The sequence below is a fragment of the Myodes glareolus genome, chromosome 19 (assembly GCF_982192425.1).
Source record: "Myodes glareolus chromosome 19, mMyoGla1.1, whole genome shotgun sequence".
Classification (NCBI taxonomy): Eukaryota; Metazoa; Chordata; class Mammalia; order Rodentia; family Cricetidae; genus Myodes; species Myodes glareolus.
In genome coordinates, this window is record NC_142044.1 from 5,691,836 (window position 1) to 5,718,010 (window position 26,175).

At 36.8% G+C, this 26,175-nt stretch overlaps 1 protein-coding gene across 49 annotated transcripts in view; it reads left to right on the forward strand.

Annotated features, from left to right (window-relative positions):
* Rims2 (regulating synaptic membrane exocytosis 2) overlaps window positions 1-26,175 on the forward strand; it is a 431,117-nt gene that overhangs the window by 181,528 nt on the left and 223,414 nt on the right. For 25 of the 49 annotated variants that reach the window (XM_085679036.2, XM_085679048.2, XM_087898752.1 and 22 more), the window contains 3 exons: window positions 9,467-10,392; window positions 23,857-23,924; window positions 25,887-26,006. In XM_085679036.2, coding sequence (XP_085535162.2) covers window positions 9,467-10,392; window positions 23,857-23,924; window positions 25,887-26,006 — 1,114 coding nt within the window. Of the gene's footprint in view, window positions 1-9,466; window positions 10,393-14,622; window positions 14,683-23,856; window positions 23,925-24,048; window positions 24,258-25,886; window positions 26,007-26,175 lie in introns of all 49 variants that reach the window. The other 24 variants (XM_085679037.2, XM_085679024.2, XM_085679028.2 and 21 more) reach the window with 2 other exon arrangements.

Genomic DNA, 26,175 nt, shown 5'->3' on the forward strand with positions numbered 1-26,175 from the left:
TTTCAATATTTGTATATAGTGGAGACATTTAATAAAAATACATTCAGCTTTGGTATTTTTTCCCTGCAACTGGAAATTCTCTTGCTAAAAGTGTGGTAATGAGTGTGGGCGTGTAGAAAGATATATAAGCTCTTATTCGGGAAAGTCTATGAATTATCAAAGTCTGGAGAAGAAATCAGATAAGAAGTTATTTATATATGAGTACGTTTCTGCTTACAAGTATATGCTATATTCAGTGGACATTCTGAGCATGGTGACCAGGGACTCTGCAGTTTTCACTAAGCCATGTCCTCTTTTCCTTTTAATGTGTACATGTGCACCAAGTGCGCACATTTATGTGGGAGTGCATGTGTTTGTATAAGTGTGTGGAGGCCAGGAGTTGATGTCAGATGTCTTCCTCAATTTGCCTCCGTTTTTTGAGATAGGGTCTCTCATTGAACCTAAAGATCATCGTTGTGACAACACCTGTTGGTGGGCAAGCTCCCATGGTTCCCCTTTCTCTGCCTCAGCAGAACTGGGATTCCAGGTGTGCTCCATTGAGCATTGCTTTTCTGTTGGTTCTATAGATGACTCTCAGGTCTCATGCTGATACGGCAAGCCGTACATGGACCGAGCCAGTTCCCCGTGGACGTGGCACTGGTAGTTCGTGATTCTTCTTCTCATTTGCATATAGCCATGCTCTATTGTTTTTATTTTGTCATAATGTTAATCATTTTAAAGTATTTGTTAGTATATATTGTATCTTATATAGATTAGCATTTAGAGACTAGTTTTAAAAGTGTTTTTCTCCCTTTTCTCTCATGGCTCTTTTTTAGTTTTTAAACACACACACACACAGACACACACACACACAGACACACACACACAGATATACACACAGACACACACACAGACACAGACATACACACAGACACAAACATAAACACACACAAACGCACACACACAGAGATAAATACAGACACACACAGAGACACACACAGACATACACACAGACATACACACAGACACACACACATACACAGACACACACAGACACACACATACACAGACACACACACAGACACACACACTATGATTTTTCATACGAGAGAAGCCATGTAGTGTTTGTTTTCCTGAGTGTTATTTTTTATCAGTTAAAATATAAAATTTTAATAAAACTATGTTCCTAACAATTTAGACTTATTAATTTTATGAGCTCTAAGGAAATTCTCCCCTCTGGGTGAGCTAAGGAAAAAAGAAGAGACCCCTATTCTTCAGTCTTTTCCTTTCTGCTCATACACTAAATAGTGCAACTGTTAGATTTCTGAAACTGGTACTACTGAGCTCCTGGGGAGACAGTTGACCTGGAGAGTTCCTGTAGGAAGCTTGGGAAGCCCAACGTGAGTGTGGGAAACTGGCGAAGCCATCACCTGTACGGCCATGCTCAAGAGGAGTGGCAACACTTATCTTTGAAGTCCGAGTCCGAGTGGTTATGCACAGTTGATTGGCATGTACAAAGATTAGCAGTGCACAGCCTGAGACTGCTCCCCTACAGCCATGCAACTGTCAACTACATTCAGAGGGACTAGTTGGTCCTATGCTTGTTCCTTCCCAGTCTAGCTGGAGTTGGTGAGCTCCCTTTAGCTCAGGTAAGGTGTTTCAGTGGGTGTCCCCATCATGGTCTTGGCCTCTTTGCTCATATTCTCACTTCTCCCACTCTTCAGCTGGACTTTGGGAGCTCAGTCCCGTGATCTGATGCGGTCTCTGCTTCTGTTTCCATCAGTTGCTGAATGAAGGTTCTATAGTGATATTTAAGATATTCATCAGTCTAACTACAGGGCAAGTCAAGATTGGGTTCCCTCTCCTCTGTTGCTTAGGGTCTTAGCTAGGGTCATCCTTGTGGATTTCTTGTTTCACTCATTTTTTTGTAATAGAGATAATATTTAATATTGAATCTATCTCTTCTATTTCTGTATTAGCTTAGATTTTTATGATTACTGACTAATGTGAATACTTCAGAAAAAGATTCTTCCATAGAGAAGTTTTGATTGTGATTTGTTTCACTGTTTTCTACCCTTAACGAGTAGAAGTCTGATGTCATAACTGTCTTAGGAAATTCACTAGGAACCATGTGACTTTGTGATGTTTTAGTCTTAGAAGATATTTCAATGATACGAAATGATCTGTACTGAAAAACAGGAAACATTTAAAGAAAACTGGTTTTAGCCTGTATTAGGATCCTCAAATGCTGTGTTTTACAAAAGAAAAAGCTATTTCCATAGAAATTGAGTTAACTTCATGATAGCCAAAAAGATAGTAATATATACAGTTGGAGACTTGTACCATAGAGTCAAGTTTTTAATTACAAATAGTGGAAAACATGGCTAAGACCAGATTTAAGAATGAAAACTTGTTTACTTATCTCTGAACTCCAGAGATGCATTCTGATTCAAGAGAATCCTGAGTTGTAATATTGTGACTAAAGTCCAATTCTTTCTTTCTGTCTTCATTTTTCTTAAGTAGTTGTTGAGTGAAGTTAGGGAAGCCTCCTCCAAAGCTTCTTGTCCTAGACTCGGCTTTCATTATCTCTGAGAGTTACACAAGCCCTACGTTATGAAGCAGTAATCTGTGTCTCTGTAACAGCAGAATGGGCGTGAAAGTCAGCACTGCTAGTTACGGCCCAGCCCTGGGGCGAGGAGGCCCAGTGCAGCTCGAGCGTCAAGCTTGGGACCAGATCTTCTGTGGAAGGAGCCATGGCTGATGGAGAGCAGGAAGATGCTCACTGCTGTGGCTTTCAGAGGGTATTTCCTGTTGCTTTTCTTTCTGAAGATTCAGTAACCTAAACATTAGCATTCTGAGGGGGTTCTCACCTAACATTTTAAAAATATACACAAATCAAAGGTTATCTATAATGTCCTATAATTCTTCTGGAGGACGTTATGTTAAAGATTGTGTCCATGTTGAGAAGATCCTGTGACCTCACTGTTTAACTTGATACTCAATCCTCAGGACCTCAGACATGCTGTTTAATTGATACTCTCTTTTGATGGAGCGTCTAGAAAAGAATAGTATATTTTAAATATCATCCAGCCATATAAAAATATTTGTTGAATTTTAATCAGTCTTCTTTTACAGGGTCCAGAATCATTGTCTGTTCTTTTTCTGGGTCATAATTTCATTTGGGGCCTAGTACTAACAAATATTCTTCCTTCCTTCCTTCCTTCCTTCCTTCCTTCCTTCCTTCCTTCCTTCCTTCCTTCCTTCCTTTTTTTGTTTGTTTGTTTTGTTTTTTGGTTTGTCAAGACAAGGTTTCTCATTGTTTATGTATTTCATGCATGCGTGCTCTACTTGCATGTATACATGTCAGAAGAGGGCGTCAGATCCCACTATAGATGACTGTGAGCCACCATGTGGGTTCTGGGAGTTGAACTCAGGACCTTTGGAAGAGCAGCCAGTGCTCTTAACCACAGAGCCATCTCTCCAGCCCCTAAGGGTTTCTCTTTATAGCAGCCCTGGCTATCTTGGAACTAACTCTGTAGTCCAGACTGGCCTGGAACTCACAGAAATTCTCCTGCTTCTTCCTCTGGCATGCTGGAACTAAAGGTATATGACACCACCACCTGGCATCTTTTCCTTTCTTAGTTCCATTTCATTATGTCTCTGGAAGAAGGAATTTGTAGAAAAATGTGGGGAAATAACTGGCAATAGGATAAGAAGATTTTATTGAGGAGAATTTTTAAAAGCAAAATTGTTAAAAAAAAAGTATTATATGGGCGTTTTGATACATGGGATAAAATATTTCTTCTTTAAAATATATCTTTATTTAAAAAATATCCCTTGAAATTTCTGTCTCTATTTTAAGTATCAGTAGTGCAAATAGGTAGATTTTGTGCCTTTTGAGAATGGTGCTGGAGAAAAAAATGATGGTATCCCAAGATATGGATTACTTTTGTCCATGTTTGAAGACAATCAGCTAGAGTCCAATTTGTATTATCTTTTCTGATTCTAAGGGCTAAGGAGAAAAGCATCTGTCTTTCAAAGACTCTTTGTAGACAGGCAGTGGGGTTGAGTAATCGCGATCCGCAACAATGAGACTGCTAGAGGCAGCTAAGGGGCAGCCCATGTGTCCTGCTGATGCGCAGACCTTAGGCGCTGTTTTCTCTGTGAGAGAGCGAACACTCTGTTAGCTGAAGACAGTGCTAAAGTTGTCTCCATGGAGTCAGACGAGGATATGCGTCACGCAGGGACAGTTGGTGTCAGTTTTTAGTTTTGTTTCCATATATATATATATATATATATATATATGTATGTATGTATATAAATACATTTTTATTGTGCGGTAAAATCCAGGAGTCATGTGAGAAGTACTTTTGAAGGTTTCTAATTTATTTTTACAACTATTTAATGTTTTAGTTTTCCAGGTGCTGGGATTTCAGGTGTGGACCTCTGTACTCAGCTCTCCACGTTTAGATAAAATGTTTTATTTGTTTTGAGAATGAGTTGGTAGTATTCCAAACAACTCTCCATGGTTTACACCGAACAGTCTTTAGGAGAAACCGTCTAGCAAAGGTATTCTTTGGACTGTCGCTCTTCTGAATTTTAGTTTTTGAAGATGCTTATGTTTTCTTCTCAAGAAAAGAAAGATTTTTCTTAATTCTTCCTTTCTTGTCTCAAGTGATACAGTCTGCTCCACAAACCGGAGAGTTAAACCCTCAAACTGCTCCTAAAATACAATAAACTAGTACAAAGTATTTTCATTAGCTGGGAGACCAAAGAGGTTGGTGTGGAGCTGGAGAGATGACTCAGTGTTGTAGAGCACTGGCCATTCTTTCAGACGTCACAGGTTCAGTTCCCAGCACCCACATGTCAGCTAATACCTGTCTGTAACTACAATTCCAGGGGATCTGACATGTTTCATAGGGTGGTCAGGCTCCACCTTCTTTAGAAATTCGGAACTGGGCAAAGACTTGAAGAGTGTCTCTAAGTGAGGACTGGTGTGGCCAGCGCTTTGTGTCCTGCTGTGGGGCGGCCAGGAAGGGAGGGCAGGACTCCTAGGCTGCAGAGTGAAACCCTGTCTGATTTGCCTAAAGAAGAAAGTAAGAAAAAGAGGGGAAGAAATAGTAAATAAGAAGGGTGTTGATAGTAATCTATCGATGGGAATGACTGAAATTTTTTAGGCTTCAAAATTTGGAAGAAGCATAATATACTTTGGGGAAATTGGTTGTTTTATTTGATATGAGCTGTGGACTCAATTTGGTTGTATTTTATCATTAGTTAACATTCTTTTGGAAAATAATTCTACTGAACTTTTATTTCTTTCTTTTGGAAGATTCTCCAAATCTTTCCTAGGCATCTTACAGGTGTTTAAAAATGACTACTGATAGGTGTGTCCACATTTAATTCAAGCCCTAGAGAGGTAGAGGCAGGTTGACCTCTGTTTCAGATTGATCTACATATTGAGTTCCAGGACATCCAGTGTTATGTAGAGAGACTCTATGACAAAAAACAAAAGCAAAAGAGGAAAAAATAAAAAACAAAAAACAAGAGAATCACCCTATTATCTATATTTATCCCACAATGCCTCTAAGACCTAACTTAATTCTTGAAGAAAATTTTGTAGATGAATAATGTAGATGATTGAATTGTGCTGCCACATATTCCTAGACTGTCGTTTAAACTGAATGATTGCGAGACTGATAGATAGCATAATAGTCCTGTGTCTTTGCTCAGACTGCAAACATGGCCTTATTCATATATTATAGAAGGCATTTGGAATGATTTAGATACAGTTTTTCAAAAGTATAATGTTTACTTTTAAATAACTGGGTTTTGACTGTAAGGAAACTACTGTTTTGTCTTTATTTTGGGAGGTAAAAGATTTCAGACAATGAGATGGCCATGTTTAGATTATAAGTTAAGTGAACCAAATTGGATTTATACTCAGTGTCTAACCAGCTTCATAGTTTGCACAGCACTTTCTTAAAATTATGAATTCCATAACACCTGTTCCTTTTTAAATTTTTTGTAGGGATAACTTTGTCTTTTTAGATGAAAAACCTTAGTTAAACATTGAGAAAAGTTACAGAATGGACTTGTTTTGTGATAAAAGCTGAAGAGCAGAATTGCTGGCTTTAATGACACTGAATTCTGTCACTTTCAGAGGAGTATAATTTCTATAAGGGAAGTGGTCTGTAAAATTGTAGCGCTCCAGATTTTAGTATAGCGACCAGAAATGCTTTGGATCGGATTGCGTTTGGCTCAGTGTTGTGAGGCCGTAATCAGCTAAGTACCGTAATCCTCCTTAGGGTACATTCTCACTTGACCTGCAGCTATATACAGCCGCACAGAGACGGCGTCTAAATAACCTGGCCTTCCGCGTCCATCGCTGCAGTGTTCTGTGGCTTCCTCCTTGAGCGACTGCTGTTTAACTTTCGTAGTCGAGGTTTGTAATAAAATGACTGCAAGCCGAGAGCTTTCAAACCATCTGATTAAGGATGGCTCCTGGGATTCTGAAGGATTAAGAGAAAGCACGGCCTGGCGTCATGTTGATGTGTTTTCGTCAGCCTGAGGCCTCTTGCCCGACAGATGTGCATTGGTAGAACAAAGGTAAAAGTAAAAATGCTAAATATTATTGTGATGTGTAAACATTTTTCATGCTTTTTACAAATCTAAATCGACTTGTTAAGCTTTAGTAGAGGGGCTGCATGCGTGGGGCCTGTATAAGGCGTGTTCCACATGGCCACAGATTTGGTTAGATTCGTGATGTACTCTAGTTTAAGAGCTTTGAATTTTGACTTTGCAATATTTGATCTAAACTATATAGTCAGCGTTAAAATTGTATTCATGAAGTATTATTTTCATTCAAATTTGCAAAATACATGTTTCACAAAGCATTTAAAAAGATGGAGGTATTGTCTCAAATGTTGGAACTTTTGAATGTCAGCTGTATAGTCTTTCACTTTTAAAATGAGAGTTATTGAATGTAAAATGATGGTGGTTTCTGGTTTTTTATTTTTCTAATTCTACTCAATATATTTATTTATAAAATAGTTATTCTTAAATAATCTTTACCAATAAGATTTTTTTGTTGGAATATATGGCTAGTGCTAAGTTGTAGTACTGTAAAATCCAAATTTATATATGATTTTCAGTGTCACTCAGATTCTTAAAAGTTTTCTATATCATTAGTTAAGAGTTAAAAATATTTTAAGGCTTATCTTTTCATGCATTCTTTCATTGTCCTTATAAACATTTTCATATGTCTTCTGCTCTATTTTCAGAGATTTGATATTAATTGATAAATATGGTCAGTATTATTCTGGTATCGTTACCACAAGCCAGTTAAGCAAGTCAATGGAAATCATAAAAATAGCAGGAAAAATTAATATGCAATATATAAACTTAAACTGTCCCTGGGATATTAGAAAAGTAGCTTAAATTTGGAAAAAAATATATATTTTTATCATTTTCTCATTCATCACCATGGTTTTTCAGGCATAAAGTTTTAAATAGTTGATATATTTCTTACTCAAATTATTATGCATCGTTAAATAAAGGTTTATAATGGAGCATCTGGTGCATTGTACAGCAGAGTATTTAGAAATAGGCTGGAAGTTTGTCTGCCTGACTAACAGTTCTCAGCAACTGAGACAGAAATGCTGCTCTGTACGGCGGATAGACATAGGATCTCTCAGATGTGTTTCTTGTTAGTGGGCTAACATTACTTTAATATGGTCAAAGAGGAAAAGAATTGTAATCATACAGGCTTAATACTGAGAAGTAGGTGGGTAGAAACAGGGAATTTAAGTATGTGCTGATGTGATTATATCAGGAAATAGGAATAAACCAATGGAAGACAGGAAAAAGGTGAACCTTTGGTTCTTAATTTCTCAGAATCGTTGAATGATTAACCCAGATTTCTAGGTGAATTACTTTGAATTATGACTTATGGTTGAGTATTATTAGATACTTTATTATCCTTTTAGAGAAACATACACAGTATCACTTATTTCGCTTGTCATTTTTTTCCTAAGAATAACAGAAACTCAGGCTTATTTCATAAACTCTTGTGCAGGCAACGTCCAGATTAGACATATCTGTGCAGGCTGGACACCACTGTCCAGATTAGACATATCTGTGCAGGCTGGACACCACTGTCCAGATTAGACATATCTGTGCAGGCTGGACACCACTGTCCAGATTAGACATATCTGTGCAGGCTGGACTCCAGTGTCCAGATTAGACATATCTGTGCAGTCTGGACACCAATGTCCAGATTAGGTATATTTGAATTTTGATGGAGTTTCTTTAGTTCCTGAAATTTTAAAATTAAAAAGACAGTATGTATGAAATAATTCATGATGTACTTAGTAGATATTTTCTTTTCCAAAAATTAATATGTCAGAGTAACTGATGGTATATTATTTATTTTCAAGAATCTTACAATGGAATGTTACCTGAGTTTTGGTAGAGTTTTAATATATTAAAGTGTACTGTAGTACTTCAAGGTTTATTTTAAGTAACAGGACCAATAATCCTCCCAATTTCAGATTTCAACCACTGTTCCACCTTACTTAAGCCCAATAGAAAGGAGCACATACACCATGATTCGGATGCCATAGGAGTATTTCATAGTCTTTACACCAAGTGATTCCTAGTTTAATACTGAATTCCTATAGAATTATTAGAAAAAATAGCTGTTTTAGCCAGGGACTGACTGTGAGAACTGAATTCTATAATCGGAGGTAAAGTTTCTTATTTGTTGGTTACATTTAGGATCCTCTGTTAAGATTATTTACTTTATACTTATTTTCAAAACTTTTATATTGTTTCCTCAAGGTAGGAATAAAATTGTTTTAAGCATGATTTGATAATATTCTACTAAGATCCATAATACTTTAAGCTTTTGTTTAAACAAATTAGCTTGATGAAGCTTTGGTATCGATGTTATAAGATTGTACTTCCTTAGGATTATTCGGCAGGATGATAATTGGAGATAATAATGTTGCATTCATGTACGTGTTCGTCATCAATGATTCAGTGTGCGACATCAGTCCTTACCCAATATCTGCTTGTTAAAATAATCTCAGTCAAGTGTAGAATCCAAGTCTCTTATTTAAAAATACAGACTCTCTGAGATTAGGCACAATAAGTGTAACTAAGAAATTCAGATCCTGCATCTACAGTATAATTTTCATGATATACACTTATCATAATGGGTTTTTTCTTTAGTCATTTGTATAAAAATAATGCCCAGAGTAAACTGAATGTTCTATAATATGTACTTGCTTGCATGCCACATGTGCATAACAGGTACACATATACACACGGTGTTGTGTAGGTTAATATTATCATATTTTTAAGCTGTGTTTTCACAAGACGAGACAAAATGATCTGTCTACCTGAATGTATGTATCCCCCTGTCAGTAAACCTGTGAAGTGTAACTTGCTTAAATGTCATCTCAGAGTCTTTTTCTCTGGTTTCTAGGAAAAGAAGTCCATCAGTGTCCAGGGATCAAAATCGAAGATACGACCAGAGTGAAGAGAGAGAGGAATATTCACAGTATGCCCCTTCAGACAGCACAATGCCTAGATCGCCATCAGATTATGCTGATAGACAATCTCAACGTGAACCTCAGTTTTATGAAGAACCTGATCATTTAAATTATAGGGATTCTACCAGGAGAGGCCATAGACATTCCAAAGAGTATCTTGTAGATGACGAGGATGTGGAGAGCCGAGACGAGTATGAAAGACAGAGGAGGGAGGAAGAGTACCAGGCACGCTACAGAAGCGATCCGAATCTGGCCCGGTATCCCGTAAAGCCACAGCCCTATGAAGAACAAATGCGGATCCACGCTGAAGTGTCCCGAGCACGACATGAGAGAAGGCACAGTGATGTGTCTTTGGCAAATGCTGAACTAGAAGATTCCAGGATTTCTCTGCTAAGGATGGATCGACCATCAAGGCAAAGATCTGTATCTGAACGTAGAGCTGCGATGGAAAATCAACGATCCTATTCAATGGAAAGAACTCGAGAGGTTCAGGGACACAGTTCTTATCCACAAAGGACCACAAATCATAGCCCCCCCACTCCCCGGCGGAGCCCTATACCGGTCGATAGACTGGACATGCGGCGCACCGACTCTCTGCGGAAACAGCACCACTTAGATCCCAGCTCTGCCGTCAGGAAAACGAAACGGGAAAAAATGGAAACCATGTTAAGGAATGATTCTCTGAGTTCAGACCAGTCGGAGTCAGTGAGGCCCCCGCCACCAAAGCCTCATAAATCCAAGAAAGGAGGTAAAATGCGCCAGGTTTCGCTGAGCAGCTCCGAGGAGGAACTGGCGTCCACACCAGAGTACACGAGTTGCGACGATGTTGAGATCGAGAGCGAGAGCGTGAGTGAGAAAGGTAAGCGCTGCCACGCGTGCCCTGCAGAGTGAGCCTTCCTTCCGGAGCTAGTTCCGCTTGTAGTCAAGCATTTTAAAGGCGTTGGCCATGTGAGAAAAATCCTACAAGAACAGAGTGCCTTGTTATCCTTGTATAAAAAAGTCGTTTTTAAAAACTCTTTCTTGAGTGAAGGCGTCCTTGCGTTATTAGAAGGCATATGTACACAAGCTTATTAGTTCTAGCTTGAAAAGTGACAGCTTTTGTATTATTTATAAAAGTAGGAATGTGTTCATGATAGAACACTTGAAACATTGCTCAAGGTATTTTAAAGAATGAAATAGCACCCTACCCCCTTTCTAAGAAAGAGCTGCTGTTGTCCTTAGGCTTCCACCCCTTTTCTCTGAATGTAGAGTTTTCAGAGTTATAAATTAGTATCACACTGGAAATAGCTTCGTGTTTTTCAATTGCTGTCATATAGTCTTATTTTCAAGTCATTTAATACTCTTTAGAAACTTAAGTGACTGCACTTTGTTCTATCATAAGAATATATCATGATATTTACTTGTTTGAGGTATAGAAATTTACTGTAAATGTTATGTAAACAATATTGTCTTGATCTTTACGTATAATTTTTGCCTGCCCCCGTATATGTGTGTGTGAATTTTTGATTTTATACTTTAATTCATATTTTAGAGTTGCTTTCCAGAAGGTTCTTAGCATTTTCTGTGCTATTTTCACGTGTGCTTGAACTTTTTGTTTTATATCACCAAATTTTTGTCTACTGAATGGGTCACACAAATACCATATCTCATTATCTGAATTTTATCTAATTTTATTGTGATATGAGCCATCTGTTCATCCCTTTATTCTTCCTGTCTACTTCTTCTGGATTTCTAGTTTTCTCTTATTAATTTATGAGTTGATTTTTGTATTAGAATTTTTCTCTAATTATCTGTTATTTTGTTAAATTTACTTTCTATTTGGATGGTTGTCTATTAATTTCCTTGATCATTTGGAGATAGCATGCTTAGTACAGCTACAGTTGAGTTTTCTTTGTTGATATTTTTCCATTATGGCCATCCTTAGACACTTTTTATTCATCTCTAAATCTATTAAGTAATTAGATATATATGTTTCCCTTAACATTATTTTTAACCATTAACTTTTTCCTCTGGAATTTATTTTGATACATAATGAAGCATATTAGATTGGTGAGTATTTGACATGAATTCTTCATGTCAACTTCTGCTTCTCCTTCCTTTCAGTTATGTCATGATGTTTAGTAGATAGTCTTTTTCTTTTTTTAGAATAATCAACAGTAATAAGTAGAGGAATCCAGGGCATATAAAATTATAAGTCATATAAAATTAATATAGTGATTTTATACTGTAGCATAAGTCATTAGAAAATACAAATCAAAAGTAGTTTTTTACCTAAAACTAGAACTAGAAAATGTGACTAAAAATAATTATCAAATCATGATGGTACTTGCAGGAAATATGATAAAATTTTCCTCATAACACAGGAGGAACAGAAGTTCTTTCCTGTTCCTATGCAGGAAGACTAGATACTGTAGTGAAATGTCCCACACCGTGTCGTGAGGTCGATAACAGCCGCGGTCTCACTTGGGCTTTCCAGTGCCCTGTCTTATAAAGCTAACAGCTGCAGGAAAACAGCCAGGTGTTGTAGGGAGAAGTCACCTGACTAGGCACAAAGTGAAAATAATAGCAAGTGTGGCTTGCTAGAAAAATGGACAGATCAGTGGACTTAATGTAGTATTTTAGAAAGTCATGAATAATACTGTCTAAAAGCACTACTGTAAAAAGAGGACATGAAATTTTAAACAAATGGGTCTGGGAAATGCACATACAATGGAAAAATTAAGATACACCCCATTTCGTAATTGTTACTTTCATTTGTGAGACTTGAGAGAACTGAGTTAACAGAAGTGTAACTTCTAAATGGCACTGTAGGTCTCAGTCAGTTTCATTAAAGAATATGTAGGAATTTCAGTTTCATTGAAAAACATGCTTTAAGTAATAGGATTCAATACATAATTTAAGTATATTTAATATGAAATGTGGTGATTTTCCACACTTCATAGGGTATGTATTATGAAAGCTTGTTTTTGGTGGTTTGGTTCCTATTCCATCTGGTCGATAGATTGCTTACCCTTTCCTAAAATAATGCCTCTGTTTACCAAATAAGAACATATTTTACCAAAACTCACAGAGATGCTTCACTGTAGAACCTGGACGAGTCTAGGTGACAGCATGCAGGGGTATTATGTCCTAAGGTTCTAAAGTAGCGACATTAAAACTCCCATAAATTAACTCTACGTTTGTTACACTTATACATGATACTGTTAAGCACAAGTTCAACACGCACCATACATAGGAAGAAACTTCCTGTCACACTATGCTGTCTTCTAACTGCTCTCATACAGGGCCCTATTCATTGCTTACTTAACAGCTTGTTTTGCAAAGTACGATTTCTGCTAATCGACACCTCATAGGCACAACCATACTTTCAAGTTCAGTAGAAGCAATAGAAGTATTAGTTTTTCCTGTTGCACAGTTCTTTAAGAGTAGAGTGGTAGGAAGAAATGTTGAGGCTGGACATCTCTGAGAAGATGCCTGTTTCCTTTCTCGACAATGCATCATTATGGTGATGCTTTTATTCATGAAAAGTATCAGATTGAGAAGTAAGCTATTTTTAAACATAATCCAAGATCGTAATGCATAGTCATCCGTGCTGTTAGCGGATGCATGGCATTCCTCAGCAACCAAAGGGGATCATTAGCAGCTTCTGAACACATTTTTTTTTTCAGAAACTTTTGTGGAGCTGTCATTCTGATGAGGATCAGGAAAATCTCCAAAGAGAGCCTCCCTTTGGCTTTGCTCCCCCAGGCTAACGAGCTCCACAGCCTGTTTCACGTCTTAGCCAGTCTGCTCGCTGTCTTCCTTTTCCTCCTCAGTCTGCTCGCTGTCTTCCTTTTCCTCCTCAGTCTGCTCGCTGTCTTCCTTTTCCTCCTCAGTCTGCTCGCTGTCTTCCTTTTCCTCCTCAGTCTGCTCGTTGTCTTCCTTTTCCTCTTCTGTTTCAGTTTTTTTTTTTTTTAAATAACACCAACTCTTATCTTTGCAAAGCAAGTTTGGGCCAAGTAGTATAATTTAAATTTTTGTCTAATAATGTATATGTAACATAAACTCTGTCATTGCAGAAAACTTCTTCCCAAGCCTTAGTATGTGTCTACCACATAGAAGTTATTTCTTTCTGTTTTATTGATATTCATCTTTCAGTTCAAAGCAAGTCTTGATTTTGATTTTTTTTTTAAAAAAACTTGCTTTCCTTTTGACTTGACTTTTTTTTCCTCTCCTAGACTTTATTAATACAGTAATTCTTTTGCCATTAATTCACTACTTAGGTTAGACTACACTATTTTAAACACATAGAATTTTATCCATATTTAGACTCATTGTCATTTTGCTTATCATATTTTGTTAAGTAATGTTAATAAGCATAACCCATTAGTGATTTTTTTAATTATTTGTTTAAAAGTGAAAGGGATATTTAAGAGAAAGTGTTTCCCTAGTTCAGTCTAAGAGCTCAGTGTTGGTTGTGTCGTTCACTGATAATACAACCTTTTTCTGCTTTTTAAAACACTCTGTGTCGGGGCTGGAGAGATGCTCAGCAGTTCCCACAGAGGACCTGAGTCCGTTCTCATCACCCATGTGCTGGCTTACAACCCTTTGAAAATCAGAGCTAGGTTATTTATGCCCTCTTCTGGTCTCTGCCGGCACCAGGCATACATGTGATGTACATACATACGTTTAGGCAAGACAACCAGATATATATATAATAAATATATATAATAAATAGATCTAAACCTTTTAGGTCTAAGTCCTTATCTATAACTCTATGAATAAGAATAATAGGATTTTTTGTAATTTGATTACTAAAGAAATAAAGTGAAACTATCCAAACACACTCACAATGAATGTGTAGCTAGTAGCTTTAGATTGCTTATGTTATGTTCTGTGGTAGTCAAGAATCCTACAAGACGATTCTCCAGTGATCATAGTGAAAATGTAACCGTGGTTATGTGGATTGTGTTGATTTCAGCTCTTCCAGGATCTGCCCTGTGTTTAACTGTTTAAGAAGGACACTGTTTTAATTGGTGAGGTGTACTTTTGAGATATAATTCAATGCTTCAGTAAATGTAAAGCATCTATTTCTCATTTTTCTGCCAAGAACTTTTTCCGTGCCTATTATTTAGAAGGTGTTGGATTGGATCCAGTGGAGAATGTAGAGGTAAATAGCATTCTTTCTCACCTCAAGAAATTAAGAATAAAATTACTAGATACATAGACTTCCGAAGAGTCATTTATTCTATACACTGATTTTTCTCTGTGCACAATTTGTCTTATAACACTTATTTTTTTTAGTTCAATGTGATATACTTATCATTCAGAATGTTAAATTAATTATTTACCTGATTTGTGTTCATCTAATTAACCAAAGCCTGATTGAGATAAATTATTAATGCTGATGCCATAGTGTCTCTGAATTTAACTATTTAATGTTATTCTCAAAGTTTGGTATGCTTTTCATAAACTTTATAATGTACCTTTGCTTTGTTATTTTTATTTTCTTCTCTAAACATCACCACTGATAGCTGGGCCTGAATAAGTGTGTTTTCTGAGGTTGTCTTACACACTGCAGTGTACTTCACAGCGCCGCTGGCCTCTGCTTCCGAGGTGCCGCTCACACTGCAGCCCACTCGTGGCACCATAGATGTGTCTAGAAACTGCAGACACCCTCTATGGAACAGAACCCACTTCTGTTCACCACCTCCCTTCCCTGTCTTTCCACTTCCCTTCTCCATATGGAGATGGTCACAAGTAATAAATAGTTTTTAAAAAATTGAAAAAAGTGGAGCAGAGCAAAAAGATCAGACTAATTCACAGATGGAGAATGGTTCTGTAACACTTCCGTTATATGTGTTTGTGTATGTGTGTGCATGCATACGTGTAAGCATGCTCTATAGTCTAACAATGTCAAAGTGCATAATCATCCCTTGATTCTGCAAGCAATTATTCTAGGAGCCTCCCCACCAGACCTTACTGTGAAAATTTCTGTTCTTTATCTAAAATGCCAACATTTGCATGTAACTTGTGCACGCCATCTTGTCCCTCTTAAATCTTAAAACATACCGTGGATACGAATGCACATGGTATTAACATTCAGTGTGTATGTATGCACGTGATGTTACACTGTTTTATGGTGGATAATGTCAAGGACCTAGGCCAGTATGTGCTGATGACAGGTATAAGCAAAAATGATCTGTCTTAGTTGTTTTTTGTGGATTGGAGTCTTCAGATAGAAAGGTCTCTTCCATGCTCTGGGCTCTGCCAAACTCCCTTCCCTGTGTTAGACTTTGGGACTTATTTGCTGCCAGGTTCCTAGCTCTAGCTCTAGACCACTCTGATCTAGACCGTGATCAGGATTAGGAGTGGTGTTTGATTGCCAACTGGTGTCTTGTAGATGCTATGGTTTTATTTTTAAAATTTATTTTAATCACAGTGTGGCACATTTCCAACTTCTTTATGCAATTATACCCTTAATCACTTCACTAACTGTATAAGGATACCCTTTTGAAGCACTTACATTCAGTGTGGACTGGCTTAGCTTCCTTTGAATTCCAAGGCTTAATTTTGCTTATTAGATGTTTGCTAAAGGCTTTTTTTTTTGTTTCCCTAAAAAATTTTGAGTTAAAATTAGGTTAGCAAATTCAAGAATTAATGCATATGGTAGTTTCCTAAGCCACAAATTGTAAAATGCTTCTTTTAATTATTAGAGTTTTTTAAAGTAAGCAAAATATACTTAATCTTTTTTTTTTTAAAAAAAAACTAGTGTTAATAAAGTTGAAAAGATTGTACATTCTGGAGAAAAGGTCCCCTTTCTGAAAGAAGCAGGTGTTTTTAAACGTAAATGTCAAATTCCAACAGTTACCTTTATATCAGTCCCAGCATAGGTGTCGTTATCAATTGTGAGATTTACCCTCCTGCACAATCTCACATTACTTATAGTCTTAAGTGCATTGACTATAAATACTCACAAAACACAGGCTACTAAAAGGTCTGTGTATATTAATAGATTCAAACAAATGTTACTTTATGATACTTGAGATAATTAAACACGTAAAGCATTCTAAACCATGTGGACTCAAAGCTATTTGTGGAAGTTTTAATAATAAGACCTTTCCTTTTCTGGAGAGCTATTTTTTAAAGAGAAAAACTTTTAAAAATCAAAGATTTATTGCCATGTGTATTAACTTTGTTGGCAAGTAATTTTATGCTAAGTACTCTTATCAGTTGTAGTATTAATTCTGAACTATTATTTTAAATAAACAGAACTCACTCAAACTGAAACTACATAGATATAATGAATTATGCTGCTCACTTATTAGACAGCATTATAAAATACCTGTATTATGTTTTTACAAAGTACAGATACCTATTATGGGTTTTACTGTGTTATCCTGGTTGTTTTAAATCTCACTCTGTAGACCAGGCTGGCTTCAGACTCACAGAGATCTGCCTGCCTTTGCCTCCCGAGCGCTGGGATTGAAGGCATATGCCACTACCATTAGACCTGAAATATCCTTTAAAATGTTATTTTATGTGTCTTGTCTTGTTTTGTTTTGTTGCATGTATATCTGTGTGAGACATGCATGGACAGTGGAGGCAGAAACCAGAGAAGGGCGTGGTTTCTCCAGAACTGGAGTTGCAGACAGTTCTGAGCACCGTGTGGGTGCTGGGAATCAAACTCGAGTCCTCTGGGAGAGTAGCTCGTGCTGAGTCTTCCTTTCTACCCCCAAAATATACTTCTTGACAACAGGTGTTTGTCATCTTCACGGTAGCGTTTCTTCCTTTATGATGACGTATCGCACAGAGCCACTGTTGCTGGTGCTGTGTGATCACAGTTCCTCAAGGCTGCTTGCCGTTCCCTTCCATATGGCTCTCCATCACGGCTGCTTAGTGACCAGCAAGGAGACTGTCTACCAGCAAGGTGAATAGCACCTTGTTATAGCATGATATCCTGCCACCTTTGGAGCAAATCACAGGTCCTACAAAAAGAGGAAAACTATGAAATAGGAAATATGAAAACCACCTTACAATCATTCCCCTGCCACATTCTAGTAGCCTGGGAGCTTTGCCATGGAGTATAGTTATAAAACAATTTCCCTATATAGATAGTATCTCCTGTATTGTTGAAGATATTATTTATTTATAAAAATTATATTATTATTTATAAAAATAACTTTATTATTGGGTTTATGTGGGAATTCCCCTGTGTGATAAATTTACCCCACAAAAAGTTTTAGCATCAATTCTCAAAATACTGTGTCTACAAAACATCATCAGAGGCTTCTGTGTTTTGTTGAGTGTGTAAAAGCCATGGTGTGATCCTCTCAGGACAGCACGTGGTCTTTGTGATCTGAAAAATCTGCACTCAAGGAATCTATGTAAATATATTCAGTTTGGAGTTTTCCCATACTATTTTATCTGGGACCCTGCAAATTAATGAGCCACTCACATTTTGCAGAACCTGTGTTGAATGGAACATATGTTAGGAAAATACAGCATTTTCCCCAAGAAATTGAAGAGGATGAACTACGGATGTGAGAACTTGGAGGAAAATAGGACATGCCTACTTTCATTCATAGGGAAGATGATAGAACTATAGTTTGCAAACTATCTTTGTGATTATTACCCTATTTCAACCTCTCAAAAATCTGTAAGGATTAGCAATTGATTTCCTTTCAAGTAAATGAGAAAATGAGACACAATGTGTTAAGTGACTTGCTGAATCACAAAATAAATGAAGGACTAAGCCATGTCAATAACATAGGTGTTTTAGGTCCAGATATGAAACATGTCATAATATGTTATAATTTCTTTAAAATTATTGCTAAAAATGGTGTTGAAGAATGCCTTGAAACTACATGACTTAAGTTTCAAATTTTTATTAATCTAATGAAAACTAATGATAAAATATTTTGAATAAACTTTTGCCTAAGTTTAAAGATTGTAGGAAAACAGTTATAAATAAGGTAATCACACTTTTTCTCTCAATGTTTAAAATACAAACATACTATTGGTCTAGTTTGTACTGAAAAAAATCTTACTTTAAGAGCTGAGCCTTTTGATTCCTTCTAGCCAGACCATCATATTCAATTGTCATTTTTTCACTAGCAGAATAATTGACTGTCAGGCTGATTTGGAACCTGATGTGTTTTCTGTGTAACTTCTCCCTGAACCATTGGTCCCCCTTCAGCTTGCTGACATACTCAGCCCTTTATCAAACACCTCTAGGCATGGAGAATGGCTGTGGGCAGAACCTTCTTCACTTTCACACTGAAGTCAGCATTGATCTGTAGGAAGTTGCTAGCCCAGGACCGTGGGAGCATATGTCTGCCCTTCATTGGCTCTCTCCAGTGTTTACAATGTGTATCCAGAGGCAGGAAGAGACAGCAAAGATGTGTTCTCTAGCACCTCCCTCCTGTTTTTGTCAGGGAAATGTCCCAACAGCCCCACTGGCTTCCTGTATCCACAGACATTATCTAACTCTACAGTATAACATTTATCATCATATGCATATTTAGAGCTTAATATATATATGTTTAGCAAAACAAGAGCTTAGTAATTATAACAGCTAATAATAAAACCTACTAGCAATATTCTTCATGTAACGAAGTCTCTCTCTTTGGCCACAGATAAGGTTGTAGATAGAATGTGGAGGTAAGGGTGACTTACTTCTTGGGTGGGACAGAGTAAGAAAGCACCCGTCTTACTCACATGACTCCAATCAGAAATTTCAAACTTAAGGGATTTTCTTTAAATTTTATTTTCAGAATTTTCCATGAACAGTTTTGGGCTGTGGTTGAGGGTCCCCAATGATCACTTTGATGCTTCCTTTTCAGAGAGACAGCGCATTAGCCACCTTGTTCTTACACCTCAAAAAGCCACATAAGTACTATTTCATTCACAACACATCCCCTTACTGACATTTTGAGATTCTTTTGTTCTATTTAGCATTAATGCATTTGAACACGTTCTAAATGTCAATATTTTTCCTATTCAATAGTCTGTGATGTCTCTATGCCACTTTGTCTAGCTGTTATATATTGTAGAATGTTCTGGTTATTTCAGCTTTGGAGCTATATAAATAAAGATACTCTCTTTGATTTTTTTCTATTTATAAAGCAATCAGTTTTCATTGTTAAGTACCTCAGCTTTAGATTTTATGTTGTATTTTATGTTTAGCAAGTTTCTGTCTATTCATCATTCTCTGAATTTTTAAAAATATATTTTTGGTGTCAATACATAAATTGATAGGATCATTTGATTTTCTTCTTTGATTTGTATGAATGATGAATTACATTGATTTTCAAATATCTACTCTGTGTTCCTGAAACAAATTCCACTTGCTTGTGGACTGTTTCTTCCTTGATAAATTTTATTTATGAATATTTTGTTAGGTGTTTCCATGTCCACGCTTAGATTTATTGTTTTCACTCACTTTTATCTCCCTCCTTTCCTCTTTCCCTCCTTCCTTTCTTCTTTTCTTCCTTTTGTCCTTCTCTCCCTCCCTCTGTCCCTCGCTCCCTTCCTTCCTTCCTTCCTTCCTTCCTTCCTTCCTTCCTTCCTTCCTTCCTTTTTTTCCTTCCTCTCTTTTCTCCCTTTCTTCCTCCCTCCTCCTTCCCTCCCTTCTTTCTTTTTTGGTTTCTTATTTCTTTTATTCGTATTCCCTTGAGTTGTTTGAACATTTTTGTTTTTTTTTATTGTTTTTCTTTTATAGTTTCTATGGATTGTTCTAGATAATGTAATATATTTTGTGTACATTTTGCATACTACCAGCAGGCATAGTTAGCCACTTAGAGGTAACTAGAGAACCCTTTGCTTTTATGTTCGGTTTTCTCCCCTCTTATATACTCTTGTTTGTCTGTTGAAAGCCAAAAGTTGGCATTATATACTTTGCACTTCAAGTATCTTAAATAATTTAGAAAAGTCGGGGAACAAAATTCTACTGTATTTATCCATATTTTTACTTTCCTTGTTTCTCATTCTTTTTTATGTTTTCAGGCTCCTTGGCTTTCCATATCTCTTAGCCCTGCTTCATGTAGCTTTTTTCTTCATAATATGTCTGCTGGTGAAAAACTCAGTTAGCCTTCTTTTACCTGAGAGCGTTTTTCATTCTTGAAAGATAATTTCATCATATTCAGAATCTAGGTTGGCATTTCTTGGCAGTTTAAAACATTGTGCCACCCACTGTCCCCTGCCCAGTTCTGATGCAGCTTTTGCTGTCACTGAATGGACTCTTTCCACCTTTTCATATTTTTTTGTGTTACAATCTTTAGTTTTAATTTTTAGGCTACATCTTTGTGTGGGTTTTTTGTGTTCTTCTAATTTAAAGACACATAACATTTTGAATCTGTAGGCTCCCATTTTTATAGTTTAGGAAATTTTCAGCTTCTATCTGGGAATACTTTTTCAGCTTACTCGTTTTTCTTCTCATCCAGTAAGGAGAATGAGGATCATTTGTTACCATCTCTCAGTCTTTGAATCCTTTAGTCTGGTTCACTTGGTCATTGCTCTGTCCTCCCTACATTCAGTGGAGCCTGTTCACTTTGCTACATTGCACGGGTTTCTAGTTATACATTTTCCACTTGGTTATTTTGTATCTTCTAACAATTCTTGCTCTAGATCCATGAATTGGGTTTTGTAGCTTTACCAGATGATATTTTATTATTTTAGTTTTGCCCTTTGAAGTCATACAAGAATTAATATTAAATAGTGACTGTTAATGTCTACACACTGCTATTTGTGATAGTTTAAGATCTAGTTTTCTATGTGCTTGATGATCATTATTTTATTTAATTTTCAAAATAGCGCTTGTTTTTACTCCTTTAACAAGTGCTGTTCAGTGCCATGAAGATGATATTTTAGCCCCCCTTTTTCATTAATAGGAGGAATTTTTACTTTGGTTTCAGATGTTTTAAGTGCTAAACTACTTTGCTTATAGAGTTCAGGGCCACACTTCTGACCCTTGTGCAGTCTTGAATCAGGGAAGCTGAGAGATTGTGAACTGAATGATTCATTAACCTTCATGCAAACACTCAGGACTCTTCATTTAGAGGTTTCCTACAATTTATCTCCTTTAATTGAGAAACATAGAAATGTTTTTGTATGGAACTATAGTATGTTTTGAGAAGGCAAGAGGTTTCCTAAGATATAAAGACTCTGAGGCTGTTGAGTAGTCCCAAGCAGGGGGATAAGTCTGCAATGGGCTGGTCCCCTCCATCTGCTGGTGTGTACTACTGCCATTCTAATTTCTTATCTGTGTGGTAACATTGTTCAAGAAACACCTTTCTGACCCATGGGTAAAGAATGAAGTTCTTCCTGTACATTTTATCTTGTGTGTATTAGATCATACACACAATTTGTTTTCATAAACAAAGTTTTAAAGATATTGTCTCCAGTCTCTGGACTGCACTTGTCCAAGTCCTCTGAACACTGGGATGTGGCCTGACACTTTTGTGGACGACAGCCTCATGTTACTGTGACAGGAGACACTTCTATATGACATCCTAATTGCCTGAAGTCCTGTTAAAACAGATTGCTGGGCTCCGCCAATTCTTTTTGATTATCTGGATCTAGAGTGGTATGCGATGCATGCATTCCTAACATTTTTTGAGATTCTGTTGTTACCATTTTAAGGACTTTTAACATCTTTTTTTGCTGATATACCCATTTGAATAACTTATAGACCATTCAAGTCCTAGATCAAGGCCATCTATTGTTTAATAACTTCTAAGATGTTTTAAAAAATCATTTGCTATTTTGAAGTATGAATTTTATTGCCAGATGACTGCTATGTCTTCTCTGACAAAAGCATTCTGCTATGGTTTTGTCATCTCAGACTTACCTTTTTCTTTGTTTCGTTGTTTTGACTAGAAAACTGGATGCTAGCCTTGACTTTCCAGTCTTTCTTGATACCAAAAATTCTCAGCTCTTTTACTTGTGATAGCTATTGTAATTACCTTTGTGTAGGTTATACTCACCTCTATCTTTCCCAGAGATTGTTGCAGACACCTTTCAATTTTAGTTTATTTTAACCTGGTCTCTATAGAATTTAGATTCAGCCTTTGAAGGCATAGGTCAGATTCTGTCCTGGTGTCTGAGGTGACCTTTACTGTGGCATAGGAAGACTCACTGAAGCTGGGCTGTGCTCAGCCACCATTCTTGCTTACCACTGCGTCCCCTCATTCCTTTAGGTGCCCGGCACCCCATTTTTTTTTTTTTTAATTTTTGCAGTACGGTGTTAATAATTCTTACTGGAATGTTCTTTCTTTTCCTTTCCATTCGTCTGTCTCTTTACTTGTCCGCTAAATCACATCTTCCAGTCTCCACCCTACACATAGTTACTTCAGAGGAGTCCGGGGAGTTCGGACGCTCTCCGAAGACTGTGCTCTCCTGTGACAGGCTCATCTGCTGTGCCCCTCCCCACAGTCACAAGCCTGTCTCATTGGGTTACCCCTTACCTTAGGGCTTAGCACAATAGAACAGAAGGGAGGTGTTCAGTAAGTGTTTTCAAAGTGAGCGAAAATACTGATATGTTTCAGATGTGTCTGTGTGTATGTACACTGAGAAGAAACCTCTTCTGAAATAGGAAGAAAATAAACACGCTATGATTGGGAAACCGATTCCTATCATAAGTTGTCATCATGCGAATTGTCTATCAAAACTGTAACAATGTAATTTCTCAAAAGATAAGTTGTTTTAGTGTAATACTAAGTAAGTTATGTTATATAAGTAAAATTTATGATTTCACCTTTCCTTTCTACTGATAAATATAGAATGAAACTTTTTAAAAATCATTTTCACAGAAAATTTGTTGTGTAACTATTTTTTTAACCACTTAAAATGTTGAGGAGTTTCCATCATTATAAAGATTATCATATGTCATTCCTGGAGCAATACTTAATTATTTGAATTTAAAATAATATTATTGCTAAGCCTCTGTTTAATTTATAAACATTCAACAGTCTTGAGAAAAAACTCATGGCTTTAGACCAGCATGCAAAAATAAATGAGCTCAAATCCAGACATAGCTGACCAACCTTTGTCTTAATTGGCTTTTCAATAGTTTTTGCTTCTACTTTTGCTTCTTGATAGCAAAGGTATTCTGTTTTTAAATAATTAGTGCAAGGCTTCTGTTCTGAGATCTGTCTGGACTGCAGAAGCCTTATATTTTGCATTTTATGAATTTTATTTGGAATCATAGCTTTTTCCTGGTATCTAATGAGTAGGACAGATGAAGTCTTGAAAGCATCAGGATCCCAGAGTCTGACATGTTTATAATTTCTGTCTGTCCTTTCCCGTTGTCTCCTATCGCACTCCTGTCTGCCTGGCGCCACAGGGGACATGGATTACAGCTGGGTGGATCATGCGTCTTGGCATAGCAGTGAGGCTTCCCCAATGTCTTTGGTGAGACTTGTGGAGCCTTACTATTTAATTTCCGTTATCATTTCACTTTTCCTTTTTTATTTACACCTCTGCATGTTTTCTTTTTTGTATCTTTGTTTTGTTTTGTTTTATCTCACACTTGTAGGGGACAGTCAAAAGGGAAAAAGAAAAACTAGCGAGCAGGGAGTTTTGTCGGATTCTAACACCAGGTCTGAGAGACAAAAGAAAATCATGTACTGTGGTGGCCACTCTTTGGAAGAGGATTTGGAATGGTCCGAGCCCCAGATTAAGGACTCTGGGGTAGATACCTGTAGTAGCACCACTCTTAACGAGGACCATAGCCATAGTGAGAAGGTACTGAGACTGCGGCCCCCTTCAGCCTGCTCATTCGGTCTTCCTTCGTTTGCTCTCTGTCACTCATTGAAACAGGACGTAATGGAAGGACAGGGCATTTCAAGGTCAATGTAGCATTTCCTAAGGTGCAGAAAAGAAAAACAAAACAACCAAACCACTAAGCCAAAAAGCCTTTTGCTTGCTTGGCTGTTCTCCTTGGTCAGCAGCATACCAAAATCTAAGTTAATGAAAATAAAACCTAGGAACAAAGGAATGTTTGGTGTGCAGTCGAATGAGAGAACTTTGGAATGTTATAAACAATAAATAAATATTTTTGGATTGGCTTATTTTAATGTTAATCTGTATTTTCCTTGGGATGAAAATCAAATTGTGAATAGTGTGCATCCCAGGTGAAAGGGAGATGACCGGCTCTGTTTGCTCAGAAGGAGTTGTTTTTCTTTTTTCCCCTTCGCTGTCTTTCGTTCTCTTGTTGCCATAGCGTTCTAATGGAGCATCAATTAGTATTAGATTCATTGCCATCTGCTTTGATATTTATTGTTTTATTTGCTTTTAGTATAGCATTGTTTTAATCCTTCACCCTATAGATGTGATTGCCTGGAACTTGTCTTTCGCCTGCTATATTTTGCATGGAGTTTCTCATGCTGCTTTTAGGCAACCATGCAATTACTATGATTACACAAATCATTTATTTTGTTGCCTAACAAATTGTTTATAATAAAACGATTCATCACTTATAAAGCCATAATTCTAAACCTAAGAAAGAAATAGGCCGGTAATATGATTGTTATTTAACAATAATCATCTTTGAATGATATCTTAAAAGAAATTTACTGAACACATCAAAAGGTCTAAAACAACCAATAAAGTTTTTGCCAGGTGTGGTGGCCCGTGTCCTTAATGCCAGCATTGTAGAAGCTGAGCTTGAGCCAGGGAAATCATAAGATTGAGAGACCAGCATAGGCTACATGGTAATATCAAGGCCAACTGAAGCTACATAGTGAGTTCTAGGCAAGGCTGGGTTATGTAGCAAAAGCCCATTAAAAAAAATCGATGAATTTTTGTGAAGTGAGAATCATAATCTGTTGATTTTTCAGTGGCTCCTGTTTCTTTCATGCAGGCTCAGTAGGGCAGGTATTGGGGGTTACATAGTTTTGGAATTATAGCTGTAATGTTCATTATAAGTTTAGATTGTATGTTTTAATAGTTTTCCTTTCTAGCTTTTGCTAAGGTAGAGTATTTTTAAAAATCCAAAAAGTGCTTGAAGAAGAAATTGTCACTTTTTAGTGAAGCCAATTAAGTAGATTTTTACTGTGCATTTTCTGCCTGTGAGGTTTTAATTAATCTTCAGCAAGTTGAGTTAGCATATATTTTAAAGAAAATTTCAGAGCTATTATCCCTTAGTATTGTGGTAGATGATAACAGGAATTTTTATAATTGGATTTAAAAGAAACCCTTGAATTCACAAAACTGGGGTTTATAAAAAGCCTACAGTGTCTAGGTCAGTAATTTGGAATATAAACTGGTTTGTGTAATCATAATACTTTAGAATTCTGAAGTTTAGTGATACTGAACAATCATGGTAATTTGACATAAAATTAATTTTTCTTATTTGTTGATGTTGTATGTCAGCACCCTGTGACCTGGCAGCCATCCAAAGATGGAGATCGCTTAATTGGTCGTATTTTATTAAATAAGCGTTTGAAAGATGGGAGTGTACCTCGAGATTCAGGAGCAATGCTGGGCTTAAAGGTACGTAATAAACCTTATGGAATTTGGCTCTGTCTCCCTTTATAGATCAATCAATAATGCAAATAGAGCTCTTTCCACCTGTGCCAAGTTAGGGGTTATCTCATTTCCATTTTCAAGAATTTAAAAATACTATCGTTCATTCCTTTGAATTCATTTTCGAAGTATTTTA